At 32.9% G+C, this 18,552-nt stretch overlaps 1 protein-coding gene across 3 annotated transcripts in view; it reads left to right on the forward strand.

Annotated features, from left to right (window-relative positions):
• The first annotated feature begins 961 nt into the window (after positions 1–961).
• Positions 962–18,552, forward strand: part of LOC109535454 (arylsulfatase B) — a 28,746-nt gene continuing 11,155 nt past the window's right edge. The window contains exons 1-2 of one of the 3 annotated variants that reach the window (XM_048663922.1): positions 962–1,263; positions 7,244–7,403. Coding sequence is in view for 1 of the 3 variants with exons in the window: in XM_048663918.1 (XP_048519875.1) it covers positions 2,502–2,600; positions 7,244–7,403 (259 nt within the window). In the remaining 2 variants the exon portion in view is untranslated. Of the gene's footprint in view, positions 1,264–2,325; positions 2,601–7,243; positions 7,404–8,545; positions 8,720–18,552 lie in introns of those variants that run through there. The other 2 variants (XM_048663918.1, XM_048663927.1) reach the window with 2 other exon arrangements.

Raw genomic sequence — 18,552 nt, forward strand, 5'->3', positions numbered from 1 at the left:
CTTAATTGTCCTGATAACTCCCCCGAGGAAGGGCCTACATTCCTACCATGTAAGTAATATGCTCAGGACACTAGAACACATTAAATCTCTGACCTTCCGAACGAGTTAATTAACCGAACACGAGAAGCTGCTCAAAATATGAGCTCAGACTCAAAGTGATTGGGACACAAAGATGTTTGGAATGGAACACTTGTGTTTTACCAACAGAATTGTATTTTATTTGATCAATAATATTGATCAATGATACATAACCTTTAACCGGTAGTTTTGGATGACAGTTGTGACCTATTTAGGTATATCACTCATTTGCCCCAAAAAGATGGCAGCACTCAGGGGATTGTTTTGTCGCAGCACTGACCGCAAGGTCACAGCGTTATCGTAACCTCAACGCTTGTTATTGTCTCTTTTATTTTTTTTGCTTCATGTTTATCCATGGTTACCGTAGTTTTTAATAATTCCGAAGGAACAGGTATTTACGAAATGTTCATTAGGCAGATTACCTTGAAAAACATTGTTGCCATGCTTCTGATCTAATTTTTTTCAAATATCTGAGTTTTTAATAATATTTAATTTTTGTCACTAATTTTTTTGTACTCCCATGACACCCCTCCAGAGGAATGATGCCAATTTTGAGTCACCCTGTATACAACTTTTTCTCCTGAACTAATACAACGTAACTATATACAATACCCAAATAAACTTACCAACCCCAAATATAACCCCAAACTTACCAACCCCAACAATAAACCCCAAAAACAAATCTCCCATAGAAATCAAATCCAAAACCAAAAAAACAAAAAACGAACAAATTAATTGTATACAATAATCAGCCACCAGGACCGAAATAATTCAAAATAAAACGTTTTTCATATAAAAGTAAAGCATCCGAGAGATAGAAATTTGAGAGGAATTCCGAACTGATATGCGTAGCAGTAGAGTTTGAAATGTCGAAGTCAAATCATTGAGGTGTACAGTGCCTTCAACTAATCATTAATTTGTATTGAAAGTAGTTTGTCTCGTCATTTCTGCAGAAAAACATGTTTATAGTGAATAAATGTTTTGTGTAATCCAATACAAAGGAATTATGACCAAACGATGTGACTACAAGATTCAATATTTCATCAAGCTGTACAAAAAATGATAGAATATTCTGGAGGGTTCCCGGCCTTCTTATGGGCAAACAATTAGCAGTATTATATAGTAAAATTTGTGTAATGACTCTTCCAGCCCTGAGCAAGGCGACAACAAATTGCCGAAAGCTTGGTAGCTAAATTTTTTTTTCTTTTTCTTCACCACTGCTCAGACCGAATTTCGAATTTGAAAAATCAACCATCCAAATTATTCGATATCGGTCAAGGAACTGAACTTAACGAAAACAGAAACTGAGAGATTTGGAAACCCGAAGAGCACGATTTATAAAGACATTAATTAAATTGTCAAATTAAAACAAGTTTATGTCTTGCATTGTACACATAAATAGGTTTATGATCAACTTTTGAACATAAATTTAAGTTTATCTGCCACACGCAAAGCACGACCATTTTAAATAGCGCAAATGTCATCCAAAATATGCAACTTATACAAACACCATACCGTAAAAGCAGCACTTGAATTTTCAACACTCATTGTTTCACTGGTATATTCTTACAATTACGCTTTAGAAAAATTACAAACGTCAAAACGTGAAAATTTCAACAATACCGTTGACATCAAAGTTAAAATATGTAGTTGATGCCTTATATTTTTGGCTATTCTTATTTATTATAACTATCATGATTTCAGTATCTAATATGATTTGTGTTATGTCTTTCATTCGATTAAACAATATTGTTCGATACGAGGCCAAAAAACGACACTTTTCGCCCTTGTATCGAAAACTACTATTATATGAAATATACAATATGTCTAAATTGGGTTTAAATGTAAGGAACACCAAAAGCAATTTTCGCAACATCGGGAAATGGAACATTTAATATTTAGTCGTATTAGCATAAAAAATAACGTAATTAACTTTACATGCTTAAAGTGCATACATGTTATGGAATTTCCAATAGAATTCTCACAACAGGATGTGCTACCTATAACTACTGAGTAATAAAAAAACGTTTATTATCTTTCATAAAATCAAGCTTAAACTGGTTTTGAAAACTAAATCAAAGTCAGTTAATTTAATTTACGATAATGCTCAAAGCAGATTCCGGCCAAGAAATTAATGAATGTACCCAGGAATAACCGCCACCCATTACAGGTAGCGATTCCAATGACGTCGAAGATACTGCAATAAGAGTAACAGCAGTGACCAATAGTGAAACCCCTCCATTTGTTGGTACATAATATTATAAGAATGCTTTTCCTGTCCATTGCTCAAGATATCTGACCGTGTCGAGTGGTCAACTCATAGGCCCTGAGCTTGGGTTTCTGGTTGAAGCCGGCGAAGTTCTAAGATTATTTCAAATCTGATCCAATTTAATATCGTTTATGTGTCAAGTCGCGTGCTGAGAATGAAGTGCTTTTTATTAATAAGCTGTTTAGCGGCTTTATGTCATGGAACCGAAAATAAAACCAAACCCAATATTATTGTAATTGTCGCTGATGATATGGTAAGTGCTGATAATTGCAACGAAATAGCTACTAAATTCACGGCACCAATTAAGACTTTTACCAAAAATGTATGCACACCAAAAGTTTATTTGTTGCCGTAATTCAGATATTTATATTTTATACCAATTGGGGTTACCCTAGCATTTATGTTGCTGGTCATCTAATGGACATTTTTTATTAATTATCTGCAATTAATAAATTCTACTAATAATGATTCATTAATTTTAAGCGGGCATTTAAAGCCACCTATCAATCCAACTTAATTCGTGTTTAGGATTATTAATGTAACCAATCGAGTCACCATCAAACACAAACTGTTCACCTGAAAACATCATGATTCGTGATTTGTAGAATGGAGCTAATGAGATTCAGCAATTCCTTTCTGAGGACAAATTGTTCTACAATTATATTATTTTTATTTTAATAAATTATTAAATTGTTTAAATTTCCAAAAGCAGTGGTTGTCAAATCTTCCGTATAATCAAAATATTTATCTTCGTGTTTTGCACGGCGGCAGTCGATTAAAAATGCGTATCAACATTGATATTAATACCTCTACTAATCTGAAGATCCGTTATTTGTGGGTATCGCTTTGTCATTTTGCGAAATTTCATGCTTCGATTGTTTTCTGTTTTTCTGTCTTGTTTCCCTTGATCCCCAATGGTTCTGTTAACCGTAGACTATATTTCGGGTACTTTGGATCGGATACGGTTGTTTTTATAAAATAATTAGTATACAGCGATAGCTTCACTATACATATTGTTAATGGGCCAACTCAACTTCCTTCTTCTTGCTTGGTGAGTGTCGCTGCTACTAGCCAATTGCCAGCACATTTGAGGATGGCCGGAATGTTGACTGATTCAATTTCTTCTATTCAAGAGTGGTCAATAACCGGGAAAAAACAATACAGACACAAACACTGATAATCTAAAAAATAAACAATATACTTAGTGAGACAGTGATAAATCTAAGCATTTCATTCCATTTTAATTAGATCTAATTTATTTGCAGAAAAACATTGCCAAATTAATAGACTTTTTGATTCGTTGAGCTCATTTTGTGGCAGCACTTCCGGTCATACCAAAGTCTTTGCATAAGTATCTTATTGTAAATGGAGCTTACATTTATTTCAAAGCGATGATTACAGTCCTCTTTTTTACTTCACTAATTTATTAAGATTTTTCCGCCCCATTATTTCAGCGAGATAATTAAGTAAGTACTACTCAGTTGTACTCAAGTAAAAAGCTTTTCTTGATTTTCTTATGGTAAATACTCTGACGCCAAAATTAATTTTTGCTGTGTTTGATCTAAAAATAGTTAAATTGTTTAACGTGGTTATATATTGTGGTTTCTTGCTTCTTGAATAACTGGAAAACTTGTGTGCATTAAGGCGGACAATTTACATATCAGATATAAAAATGCAAGCAAATTATTTACCATATACATGTCTACAGAAAACAGATGGCCTGTTAGAAGATAGATTGTTAGAATTCAGAATGAATTTCGAAGTGCAAAAGTTCGTTCTACCAGATGAAAATTGAGTTCGCGTCAGTGTTGATTTATTTTAAAACTGCTTTAATTAATTTTATTTTTATTAAGATCTGAAAATGGTCAGATATTTTTTTCTTGATAGTGGAGTATGTTTAATTGTGCATATACATTTGCCCATTATTAATTATTTTATTAACAGTTAGAAACATATCTCTATATATTTTACTTTGGAAGAAAGACTCAACAAATAACTATAACAATATTTAGGCAAACATAAATAACATTAAGATGATGTTTCATTCTATGCTTAACTCTAAGGTTGCTGGCTAATTCAAATAATATTAACATCAACAGTTTTGTTGCACAATTTTTAAAACCAAAAATGAATTTATTCTTGTCCACATTTTTTACACTATCTCTTGCTCTGAGTAATTATAAACGTTTCTAATTATTTTATATTGGAATTAGGAAAACCTATTTAACTAAAACGCAATTTTTACAGAGCAAAGAATACAAGATTTTCAGTTGTAAAGGTTATTATGCACATTCTGAAAACATGAATCCAACTTTCCGTCAAACTATGTAGTTTCTCTCTTTTTTCTACGAACTTATAGGTATGGTACGTCTTTATCATTTTCCCTTATTAATAACCCATCACTTTTTCTTTGTTCATGAGTTAGTCTAACAGCTATTTGAAATTCAACAGTCGAAGGATACAAATTGGATTGCATAATCATTTTTTTTCATGTCTTGTTGGCGCAAGGCGCCACACAGTCAACTGTTGGTCATTCTAAATAAAATGTGTTTCCCTTTGTTCCCGTGTTGTTATTAACTGCTCATCAAATTAAATTAATTCCTCTTTTCAGTTGTTTGAATTAACACATTTCGAATGTGGTTAAAAGGGAGAAGTCGTGGATTGAAAGCATTTTTGTTCTAACGCACCTACGATTACGAAAATCCGGTATTTTATCCGCCGTCCTATTTCCATCTAGTGACACACCCACGAATGTAATTGGGTCGGTATATAACAAAGTTATCTATGAGTATCTTAGGCTCGAACAATTCGAATCGCTTACAGATTTAACAACTAATATGGCACTTGCAAGGTTTGCATTTGGTTTGTGTTTGTGTGTCAAAACACGGAAATTTATTGGGTTTCGTCGGAATGATAGCGAATGAACTGCATTACCTTTTTCAATTTCTTATAATCATATATTTATAGAAATGCAGTTTTAATTAGAGCTGACATAACATTAACAGTATAAAAGGAAAACTATATACTAGTACTAGTATATACTAGTAACTAGTATAAAAATCAGACAATAGAAATAAAAGTCACTGCGGTAGTAGAATCATCGATGATCTGACTCAACAATTAATTCATGGTACAAAATACACCTGCTATACGATTGTACACATGTATGCTAAAATTTCTCGCTGTGAATGGCCAAGATTTGCCATTTTCCATTCATCGGAATATTTAACGAGAAGAGAAAGTGTTATGTAAAATTAATAATTACGACATATGAAATAAATATGCCATTTATCCTAAATGCCTTATTAATTAAAAAATTACTAGTCTCTATATAACAGCTAAAATAAAATAATCATTATTTTCTATCTTTGTATTAGAATAAGCATGTTAAAGCAATATATGTATGTATTGTTTTCTAGTATTTACCATTGAATCTCGAATAACATCTGATATTAAAGGAAGCCTTGAATACATTCATTGATAGCTCAAACCGTTATTGAGTGTAAGGCGTTTCAGTAAATATTCATATTATATATAGATATTAAACGCTAATTTTTCATACTAAAATCGAAGTAAATGCTGTAAGTCAAAAGTAAAAATCAAAGTAAATACACAGCAAATAAATAAATAATAATTTCAAAGTTAATTAATAACTGCAAATTTTTCTGAAAAAACTGTTTCTCACTGGTGTCTCATTACAAAAGTCCAGCGAAAATATAGGTTTTAGGTGGACTTTTATTGATTCTGATTAAATTAATTCAACTACTATTATCTTTAAATTCAAAAAAATTATCGTTTTTTTTCGAAATGTTCGTAAGACAGAAAATCTGACATTTTACTAAAGCTTATTTTCTTATTTATCCATTTATACCTCTATCCAATCACACCTCTAATATCGAATCATTCAATGTGTCTTTTTTTTTTATTATTTAAAATACATATTATTATAACCGCTAATATGTGGGTTATAAAATTTAATAAATCTAAAAAACTGAAACCTGTCGGGATAACGCATTGCTAAATCGTTTGAAGGTTACACGTGGATATAATTTTGCGGTTCACATAAAACGATATTGATAAATATCCTGAAGAAAGGCTTATAAATATAGACATTCATCGCACAACAATTGTATGCATATTTTAAGCAACTAAAGTAACCTATAATTACACTAATAATCGACACAATAAAAAACTACTTCGTTAGCACGAAATTCTTCAAGAAACACGAACACACTCCTATTAATTGTTAGAATCGCTTAAAAACATGAATCAATTAAAAAAATATGATGCAAAATAAAAAAAAATTGCAACTATTTATTTAATCATAAGCACCTAAACTATGTGGTATACACTGTATACCACATAATAGTCCGGTACATAGAGGTAGTGCTTTTTGTTGGGCTTGTCAAACTTGGGCTACAATCAGACCATTCATATGCTGTTGTGAAAAATGACGAAAACGGCGACCTTGCTTGTCTAATTACCGAACTACTTAGAAGAATTGCTTTTCGAAGTAAATTGCTTTCGTTTATACAAATGGCGAACTTGAAACGATTAGAAAACCTTCATGATTCAGGTTTTCAATATTATTTGTTTGGCAAAAAAATTGGTGTTATGTTTCAAAGCGTTACACAATGATCACAGAAGCAATGTCAGTGATTTATGGAAAGCCACAACTGATATTACCATTATAGTATCTAACTAAATTCACATTTTATAAGTTATGTTAACTTCAAAAGTGTGTTTAGATATACATATAGCATTAAACATTTGATTTACTTATCCGACTTATAAATTTAAGAATACGCCAATTTAGATAAACGGCTATAAAAGTAATGAAACAATCTACATAACTTTAAAACTCGAATTAAATTTACTATTTTAATTTTTTTCCAGGGATTTAACGACGTCAGTTTTCATGGATCTGATGAAATTCCGACTCCAAACATTGATGCTCTCGCCTACAATGGAGTTATCTTAAATAGTCACTATACTCAAGCACTATGTACCCCCTCCAGAGCTGCTTTACTGACTGGAAGATATCCTATACATTTAGGTGAGTATTATAGCACTCAAATAACATCGATTTTCATTGACCTTTTACAGCTTAAAAATAGATTAGGAATTATGTGCGTATCGCCCTTGAGTTTAGCACTTACGCATAGATATGAGCTAATCCAAAACGAAATTATGTTTAACCTATATTCGGTTATAATTTAAAGGAGCTTTTGGTAGCCATTTCAATTTGTCTTTTCTACATTTGATACTGACGATCAGAAAATGTTATTAGGAATTATTTTTAGTGTGCTTATAGAGGTCAAATAATTAACAAATTACTCGAGCCTAGAAAATCAAAGTATCCGCAAATTTTTGTGTTGTGAACGTCCAAAATTCAAATCGCACTTCAGTTTTCTCTTTCAACCTGCATTTATTTTTATACGCGGTGATTCAGCTTCCTGTCTTTATACACGTAAAAACATTCACACGTTCTAAACATATGTATCTCATCTTTCTTTAGTTTCGTACACTTTGGTAAAAACCAAAGTTAATTTTTTTTGGAGGTCCGCATGGCTTGACTTTTTAAGACTCATATTTCACTCAGATGCATTTGAACCATTGTTGGTCTTATGGCGTGCATTTAAATTAATGAGATCGTGAAACCCATGATGTAACGGTCCAGGTACCATATTTGGTCTGTAAGTGGTAGACCGATGTGGCACCATCCATCAACATCATAATCATAATATGTTTTTTTTTATTAAAAACTCAATTAGCCACACACTTGCCACATTAAAACTTAAACTTAAGGTCTTCGTTATTTTATTATATGTCTGTTGTCTTACCCGCTATACTAAAACAGGATAGACGTTAATATCTGTTGCACTGTAGGCACTTCAGGGCATTTTTGAGGGTTTTTCTTGGGACTTCTTTCATCATCATCATCATTATCATCATCATCCCTGGGTGGGTTTTTGCCGACGCCTACTAAGCATTCGATCGATGTTCATGGCCTTTAGGTCTTTTGTAAATTATCTGTCCATCTGAGGCGGAGCCGATCCAATGAACGTTTTCCCTCCGTGGAACCTCCTCCCGCATTAGTTTCGCCATTCTAACGTTGGGCATTCTTTTAACGTGTCCTGCCCACTATAGTCTCCTGGCCGTTATTTCTTTTATTATACTCTTATCAGTGTAAACTTTGAATTCTTGGTTGGTTTATTGTCTGGTATGTTCGTCTCTGGTTGGGTAAAATATTTTTCTTAGCACTTTCCTTTCAAAGATCTTTCGCTTGTAACCGTTAGTGTCCAGGTCTCACAGCCATATATTACGACAGGCCTTATAATTCTTTTAAATATGTTCAGCTTAGTTTTCCTGGTGAGTATTCTAGACTTTATTAGGTTTTCAAGAGCAAAAAGGCATCTGTTTGCAGCCTGTAGCCTGTTGTTTATCTGTAATGTCGTTATTTGCACTAATACTTGTACCCAGATATTTAAATTGTCTTGTCCGCTCAAAGTTGTAGTTCCCGATAGAGAAGTTTTGACCTTCTCTATCTCGGTTCCGATTATTGATACTGAGGCACATATGCTTGGTCTTGTCCTCGTTTGTTTTGAGGCCTATCCTTACTGCTTCCTCCTGCTGGGACTTATATGCATGCCGGATATGGTTCACTAATATTCGCATAGCAAATAGCGCAACGTTTCCTGCTAGCTCGACGAACATATTGAAATGTATGGACGGTTTCTTCTGACTCGGTATTTTTTAGAGCTAAATTTTCATCTTGTGGGTGTAGTTCTTTTGAAACTTGGACTGAGCCTTTGAGATGTAATTTACGCTTTCACTTGATCGGTTATATGAATCAATGTTTTATTATTGTTATGGTCTATAACTAGCCTTCAAAATGTTTTATCCTCTTTCTTGTCTCGGAATAATTTCATCCCTGTGCCTAGTACTTAGCTGTCGTACCCAAGCACAGGGATGAAATTGATGTTCTGTAACATGAAGCGTATTGCCCCGTTTTTATTATGTCAGTTTTTTGTTGCATTCAGCAGTAACTGGTAGCTGTTGTGTTGGGTTTTCAATTAGCCCGTAATCTGTCCACAAAATATGTATTTCGCTACAAAAATGCAGTTACTAAGGTGCAATACGTGCACCAGTTATCCATGTAAAGCGTGCGTCCTTTGTCTAAGAAATCGAAGGTCACATAAAACTGTATTTTGGATTTTCCACAATATATGGCTATACTTTTTTTATGTGCAACCTATTCGAGACATAATTTGAACAGCTTAAAACCGAATTTTAGGTTATTATATATAGATAGAACCGCTAAAAACCGCTTATGTTTATATCCCTGCCATAAAAACTTTAGTTGCCTTCTAAACAGAACGTCAGGACAGAAAGCCACGTTGATACATACTTGTTCTCAAGGTAAAATCAGGCTTTAAATGTCCTTCTAAATTTTTGAAATAAAAGTGTCAGTTTTTGCAACCTGTCTTTAGCGAAAATAGGTATAATCATTGCTGTAATAAAGCATTTCGAGTACACGTTGAAACTGAGTTGGGTGGATACAGTAGCTGCTTGAGACCAAAGTTAATTAAATTTGGTTTTCAACTAATACTTGGTAACTTTCATATGCAATACAAATATCGGAGCAATAACATCTATATTCATTTAGATTTAATTGCTAACCACAATTCCAGTAAATACAACGTAGTTCAACATGACTTAAAGTTCATCAACCGTGAACTTGAGACTGAATGAGAATTGATTTCAAATTATCACTTCAAGCAACTAGAACGTTTACGTAATAATTATTGTTTAGAGGTTTAGAGCTACCTACCACATTTAAAATTAGCAGCTTTACCTAATGGATCAAGCAATTAATGACTAATAATCTTTCCGATTATTGGTAATTTGCTACGGTAGTTTTACCTGATAAAAACCGCAATTACTGCTCGGGGCATTTTATAGACCTTGACAGAACAGTTTGAATTTTGGAAGTCACAGAATGGTTAGCAAAGCAAAACCGATGTTCCGAAGAATTTGTGTTCCACAGTTCAAATTATTTTCACTAAATACCTAATTAATTTTCCCTTGACACAATTAGTTCTTAATTTATGTAATTATGCAGAGTTTTTCAATTATTAAAACACATTTAAGATTTATACATACTCTTAATCTGGATGATAAACATTACAGACAAACTAATAAATATTGAAAACTTTGAGCTGGAAAATGTAAGGAGAAACATATTTGACTATAAATAGCTTGAATTTCTCGGTAAGTGCTTAATTGCATAGACCAGATAACACCGGTATTTGCTTCCTACCTGGAGTCAACTATTTTAATCTTGAAATGACTGCTTCTGTTAAATAGCTAAAATATCGTTATTGCTAAAATAAACTCAGAAGTCGCGCTTAAAACAAATCTTAACTCAGTACCGCTGATTTTTAAATCCTGATGCAAAACATTTAGAGCTTCAAATATTTTCCAATTGATCTTCACTTTAATTATTGTAGGTATCAAGTGATAAAATGTATGCTACCAACATATAAGATATTGTGAAATGTATTGATCATAATTTGTGAAAAAATAAATTGCCAATTAGTAAAACAGGAATAATATGACCTTTACTTTTGTGTTCATCACCTTTACTTCAGTGCTAAATTTTTATTGTCCGGATATTTTAGTTGCAAACGTAGGTCAAAAGATTTATTTTTCGGTCTTTTGGAATCCCAGTCCTCATTGCTTCAGTCATTTTTCTATAGCCTATGTAGTAACTCTCTTATGGGTTGATCTGAATTAGCTGCCCCGTKAAATGTATGTGGTATTTTGCTAATTAAGCAAAGTAACTTTTGGAAAACAGGGCGATTTAAAATTAGGGCCATTCTTCTAGATGCGCGTATGAATARAAGAAAGGCATATTTTGTTAATGCATTTTGWTTATTATTGAAGTGTTAGCGTAAAGCAAAATCTAGCGACATAAGTAAAAAGACAACATTTTCCGCAAAACGTTTAATCAGATTTCTTCTACAGAAAGAAAAGCTCTTATTATACAATTGATAGAAGAATTAACTTATCTAAGTATCAGACCGGGGGTTTAAATTGTCTATCAAAACATCCGAGTTCGACTTTCAAATCCAGTCTCATATCTGAATAGAAAAGTTGGGGCAGAAAATGAATTGATTTTAGTACTTTTTTTTATCCAAAATTACCCACCACGTCTCACCACTTAAACCATGTTTATGACCCATCATTAGAACCTTACTACAACGTTTTCGATAAAATGTCACAAATCGAAGCGTTGTAATATGGAACGCACTCAAAACTGTAATCAAACCATTTACTGTGTAATTTGTTTCTGCGGTGTTTGTTATATTGTTCTGTAATATCCGCAGTTATATGACAAATTAAACGTTATTTTACATTAGATTCCTGCTGTGAAGGAAAACGCATAAAGCGAGCATAACTCTGTACTGTAAATACCAAGTTAAGTCAGAATTATTGATGAATGAATTAATTTATTTCACAACTTGCGGACAAATATTCAACTGTATCGTATTGATGAAGAGGGTACCTCTCAGAATGTAGTCTGAAGTTATCCAGAAAAAGTAGCTATTTTCAATATTTGCAATATTCATTTTCTAATAGGTACCAAATTTTAGTTTTTTCACTTTTGTAAAAAATTACTTTTTGTAACATTACATTTAATTTCAGAATTGATCTATTGATCTAAGGTCGTCACTTCGTATCCTTTATTACAATGATCAAAATCATTTTAAATTGTCATTATTTTTTACTCTAAATCGGTAATAACAAATGTTTTTATACTCAACATATTCGATAATTTATTAGCCGTTTACGTACATTGGTATCGTTAATTATATATTCAGCTATCGACATTAAACAACTAATAGATTTGCATCAAGTCAGCTGAATTTCGCTTCCATATTTTAAAGAAATATCTTCGTGCTTAAAGACGATGACATTAAGATGTTCAATACAGTTAAATTGGTACCAATTTGCAATATAATCCAATATTGACTATGCTAAAGAGTTAAGTGATTATTTTAAATGATATACAGTCCAATTAACGTTTATCTAACACGTTCACATTACGGCATCGATCGATCGATGCGCGCTCATATTTTGCATTGCATGTCGGAAGATATTTTTTGTTTTGTTAAACCTTGCATTCTATTATTTCCTTATCAAAATGAAGTGGTCAGCCATCAGCGAAGGTTAGCGCAGACCACCTCTTTGGCGGTTTCAAACTTTCTATTTTCTTCTGCAAGCTGAGTCAATTGTACAACGTAGACACTGTACTTTTGTTGAATTAATATAATCAAGTAAATCATTTTTTTAACATCAAATAACAAGTTTTATTAAAACAGTTTTTTACTACTAGGCTGCAGAAATATGGTTAATATATTMTAATCGGATTTTCCAGATTTTATAGCCATACTTATAAGGAAACGTAACCAGTTTTGCTGACGAACCCAGGCATTTCTGCGGTTTTTTCATTCCGARCAATAGGGCATTGGTGTTGGGAATTACCAGCCGTTTACTGGTATTCTAAATAATATTTGCGTCTGGCCTTTTTGTTGGAAATCGAGAAAGTAGGTATTTGCACGCAATTTTGTTTACGTTGTAAACTGAAGCTAAAGTGAGATCAGTTTGCATATGCAAATTAGGTGTCCGAACAAATAATTGCTTTGGAAATAAGGAACAGTACCAAATAAGAAATATGTCGCACATATTGTTGTTTTTTAAATAGGGATCAATTTGAAATGCTTCTAAATTATACACTAACGATGGCACTTAACAAAAAAAATAATCATTTACAAGTAACTTGCGAAAGATTTTGAAAATGTCTGATCATTTTGATTTAATTAATTTAAGTTTGAGATGCATTTTTAATAATTTCAGTGAAATCTAAATGTACCCATACGGGATTCTTCTATATGTAGTATATGTAGAGTAAAGTTATTATTTACTGATACTTTCTGGCAGTTGCTGCAGGTACCGCAAGGTTATTAATGTATCTCACATAGCAATTTATTTACAGAAAAAAACCCATTAATAAATATTTATTCATATTTTGTCTAGAATAGAGAATAGATGTCTTTTTTGTGTTAGGCAGATATAATTTTGCAACTCTTAGAAAAGTAATTTGCTGCTCACTGAATTATTTAAAGATGCAGACTATAAAAATAAAAACATCTACAGACAATGTCTATTTCACATACAAGCAGAGTTCTGAGTCAAGATCGGTCAGTCTAATTAACGAATATTTGGCTATTTGTGTGTATTTGCCTCTCATTTCACTTAACAAAGAACGAAACGAAACAGTGGAAGGAAATCCAATTTAAGGGATGCAAGAATAGTAAAAAATGTCGACCTAAAAACCATTGTATTGATTTGAAACAGTGTCCCTAAAATAGGTACGAAAATAAGAACATTGATAAAAATGTAACCCCGTATATATTCTCATAAACCATCAAACGTATTCAATTATCACTCAAGTTTGACCATTCTGCGGAATTACAGCGTGTTTGACTTGTAGATTACGTGATAATCAGTATTATTATATAACAACAGAACAGGAATAAGTACTTAGTACTTTGCCTCTCAATCGCAGAGCAAGTAAATACCGATTTATCGACAACATTCCTTCAACGAAAAACATTTAATCTGCCCTTTCTGGAGACAAAATAGTAATATGACAAAACTTGTCAACGCCTATTAAAAACAACATAAAGATGACTCGACAGCTCTTGCTGTTAACATAACAAGATCATATCCCTTGCCAATAAAGCTAGATAGAAACTGAACATGAACTTAGAAGGGTTTAGAAGAATTGAACACAAGGGTTTAGAAGAAATCGCAAGTTTGGAGGCGGCATAACTGTGTTTAGAAGGCACTTGGTTTTCATTTAGTATTTGTATGTCCTATTCACTTTCTTGAGACGAAAAGGTGGGAGAATTTAAATAAAATTTTGAAAATTTGTAGCATTTATTCAACAAAAGTAGTTTTGATCACTATCACTTTACATCACAGTTTTGCTATTTTTTCTGTCGTTCTTTGTGTTATGCTGATAATTGCCAGTTTAACCTTAAGGTAATAGTTACTTTTGTTATTTGAAACTAACATGAGACGTCAGCCGACTTTCCCGCACTTAAAGAAATTGGTTTAAAAAATGTTTCCTAGCACTTAGGCATATTTAGGGCACCAAATCGTCTTCTTCATCATCATAAAACAAATCTTTAATGCGTTGGCAGAAAAATTCGGGTTTGATATTTTTGTTAAAAGTGCTTCTGGCACGTATAACAGGCAATATATGTTTTTGATTCCTGAAAAACAAGTTTTCGTTGACGTCACAGCAACCATCTATTGAGTACGGCGTCATGGGAAATATTTAAAAACCACCACCCCGACTGTCTTCGCATAATATGGAAGAACGTAATTTCTTCGATTTTAATATGCAGATTTTTTTAGGCAAATCTAATAGAATGTAAATAATGAGCGTTATATTTATGGAAATATTAGGAAGACCAAATTAATGTTTTTATAATTATTTCAAACTGATGAACTAGTATTTTCGGTTTGGTCAAACAACAGCAGACGTGAGTGGTTAACGCTCATCCATGAGAAGCGCATTCCAAATTTCAGACAAAGTTCACATATAATGTTTTTTACTTATCTTACTTTAAGTTTGAATGGCTATGACTAACCATATCTTTGAATTTCTAGCAGATATCATTGCTGTCCTCTATGTATCTAGTTTTTCGTTAAATAAGGAACTGACTTGCCACAAGTTTAGTTTGTAAGCAATAGCAAGTCCCATATGAGCAAAAGGCACTCACATGCAATATCCATAATAATTTCAATATCAGCTATGAAATGAATCATTCCACTATAGTGCATTTTGTTACTAAAGAAGAAGTGACCAACTTTCAACTATTATTTCAAGACCAAAAATTATTTACTGCATCACATCACATGCATGGATGTCTTAATTGAGAAAAAATATATAAGTATAAGAAAATGTTTCTTTTATGGCAAATTGGGTTTCGCAATACTTTATGAGCTCAGTGTATATTTAGAGCGTATTGAGATTTACAACTTTGGTTTTGCAATGTAAAATCGGCACATTCTGAATATGGCTCTTACCAACAAGAGCATTTGAGTAATCAGATTATAGAAGACATTGGAGGCAAAAACAGCCAGAAATCACCCGAGGCCACAAATACATGTTACGTGAAGATTACTCCTCAGCAGGTGGTAGGTAGGCAAAAAAAAAGAAGAAGAACATTATATCTTTGTAAACAGGAAATGAAGCAAATGTCCTCATTACTACTGATGTGCTGCATGTGATTGTAGAAGTAACAACCAAGATTATTTAAAGTGGTAGTAAGATACCTTTGATTTGCTAAATGGAAACACAGAGTCGTATCTTTTTCATGGGTCGATTAAAAAGTGGCTCTATTTGCACTTTAATGTTGGAGAGCTAAAAGCAAAGGCGATATTTTCTAATTACCCTGTTGGGTCTACTGATGACAATTATATTGATATTGTGCCTACGGCAATATTTCCCAAACCTGATTTTCCATTCCGACTTGTTTAGATTAGCGCCGTACAAAACAGGCAAATAGTTGAATCTTGAATGTTGAATGAATTGACAAATAAGATCAATCGTCCATCTGAACAACTGCTATTTGACTGACAACGTTAAACACGTGATAGTTCAGACATATCGATAAAGAATGAGGTGGCAATAGAAACTTATGATTTAACTTTTTGCATTTTATATGTTTCTAAGCTAAATTACTTTTAATTTTACTAAAATGGTCTTCAACTGCGCTTTTTGATATTAGTCTAAATGTCACTAGACAAATAAGTTTTAATCGATACTTCAACTGTTTAATGCAGCATCATTTTTGTTCACGGTGATTTATTTCACTGCTTGATCACATTTCCAGACAATAATAGCTGGAATCATCTTTTGTTGCTTCAAACAAAAGCAAATCAAGCAAGTTTCAGCTGCAATAATTTCAATTGTTAAACATTTCGAAACAAACCTCTTGAAAAATCAACTGAATTTAAATTGGAAAGATAAATGCAAGAATACCGAAAGTAAAATTTGAACTTTAACATTCTTTAGTTCGAAATATAAACACTGATTCGGTCAAACATTCGGATTGAATTTATACAGGATGATTCAAAATTGGTGGCGTTATTCCTCTGGCGATGTTGTCTGGGAATGTTTTGAGAGTACAGGAAAAATAGTAAAGAACATTCATTTGTATGAAAAACTGAGATATTTGCAAAAGACTATATCAGAAGTATATAGAAGAAGAAGAAGAATCAGAGAAATACCGAGTAACAATTCGATAGATAAGGATAAAAGGTAAATTCATCAGGAGTCGTTAAATGTGGAACGTCCTTTTTCGAAATTTCAATTGATGTGTACACTACATAAATAAAGATTTCAGGCTTTAACTGCAAACAAGTTAGTGCCTGTGTAATCACCTTATTATGCACTCTTCTCGAGCAGCTTCTCGTATTCGGTTAACTAACTCATGTTCAATTTGTATCGGTGCTCAGTAAGCCATTAGTTTAATGTGGCCTTATGCAGTGCGTATCTTACATACGTGGTAGGAATGTAGCCCTTCCTCGGTATTTATTTGCTGCCTGGGAAAGTGTCAGTTGTCGGGCAATGCTCTGAGTACCCCTGGAAGGTTCTGCTGCAATTATCTCCAATTCTTGTTCCTCTGTGTCTGGAACTCGAACATCTATTGTAGTCCACAATTTTTATGGAGCCAATCTCCAGTGTCTCTAGGCCATTTGTTGGCGTGAGTTCTAACAGCTTCTGCTGTGTTACTGTGGCATTTCCCCAGAATCGTATATCCACAAATTCGTGAAAGCAGCATCAAATTAAGTCACAGCTTGATAAATTATTGTTGTTATTGACAAAGGCTATTCAAGTATTCCAATATGCTTCCAATTAAACATGGGACAATTTCAAAATAATGCTTAATAACAAAGTTGAAATTCGATCTTCAACTGTTAATATATTCTGGAAATTTTCGAAAAAAAAAATTTCTATATTTTTTTCGTATCTTTCGCTTTCGACCCACGTTTTTTCTGCCCTTGTATGTTTATACATACATGTTTATTTGTGTCTTTTAATGGGACAGTGTGAACATAATACACTAAATAAGCAAAAAAAATATTATTCTATGTTATGTCTTTTCATCGCCTAGCAGGTTGATTAAGAAGTGTTTGGAAGTGTTCAAATAGTGTTGTAATTGAGAAACGGAGGCGGGATTGTCTTGCAAGACAAAGGGGATTGTAGAGATTATTGTTCCATTTTGCTTGTAATTGAAGTTGTTTTTCGGTTATTCTAGTTATTTTTGTTCATTGGTATAGTCATTGGTTTGAGGAGTTATTTTGGAGGTATTTTCATAATGCCAGGCAAATGCATTCGCTTTATCCGACTCTGTGTTTTCCTTCGTCTTGTTCTATTTCTTGACATGTTTTTAGCCATTTGTTTTGTTTGGATTGTCCTATCAATGGTTTAATATTTTTCTTAAGCTCGTTTAGTTTTCGTCGTCTTGCGTGTCTGTGTACAGTCTATATAGTTTTCTTTTTCGTTTGATCAGTCGTTGTATGCATTTGGGTCAGGTGTGTTGAAAGAAGGTATTCTTTGTGTAGGAAGTAAATTTGGCTATTGCTAGTGTCAGCTGTAGTTGTATGTCTTCGATCTAGTATGTCTCTTTGTGGGATTGTATCTGCTTAGGTTCAATTTTCGGATGTTTGTTGTCGAAGTCAGAGGCTGCTTTTGTTGAGGGTCAGATTTATGTTGTTTACAATATTTGTCAGGTTAGCTGTGTGAAGTAATACGTCGGGTGTTGAGTCTGGGTTTCCGGCCATCAAATATGTTGGAGCTGTCTGTATTTTTCTGAAGTCAGAATTGTCCAAGAATCTATTTAGATACGGATTGAATACATTTTTTTCAAACTGACAATTAGATAGTGATCTTTGCATCTGACATAATACAATTTCCTGCTTGTAAATGTCTGCTAAAACATGCCTTTGGAAATTAATCTCCCGTCTATTTATTGACGCCCATAAAAACTATACAAGTCTATTTTATTGACGGCTATTTACTAGAGGTGGTTTCTCATTTTAGCAATTCAATTAAGCAA

This window comes from Dendroctonus ponderosae, unplaced genomic scaffold (genome assembly GCF_020466585.1).
Source record: "Dendroctonus ponderosae isolate FM_Combo_2020 unplaced genomic scaffold, Dpon_F_20191213v2 Dpon_F_20191213_1, whole genome shotgun sequence".
Lineage (NCBI taxonomy): Eukaryota > Metazoa > Arthropoda > Insecta > Coleoptera > Curculionidae > Dendroctonus > Dendroctonus ponderosae.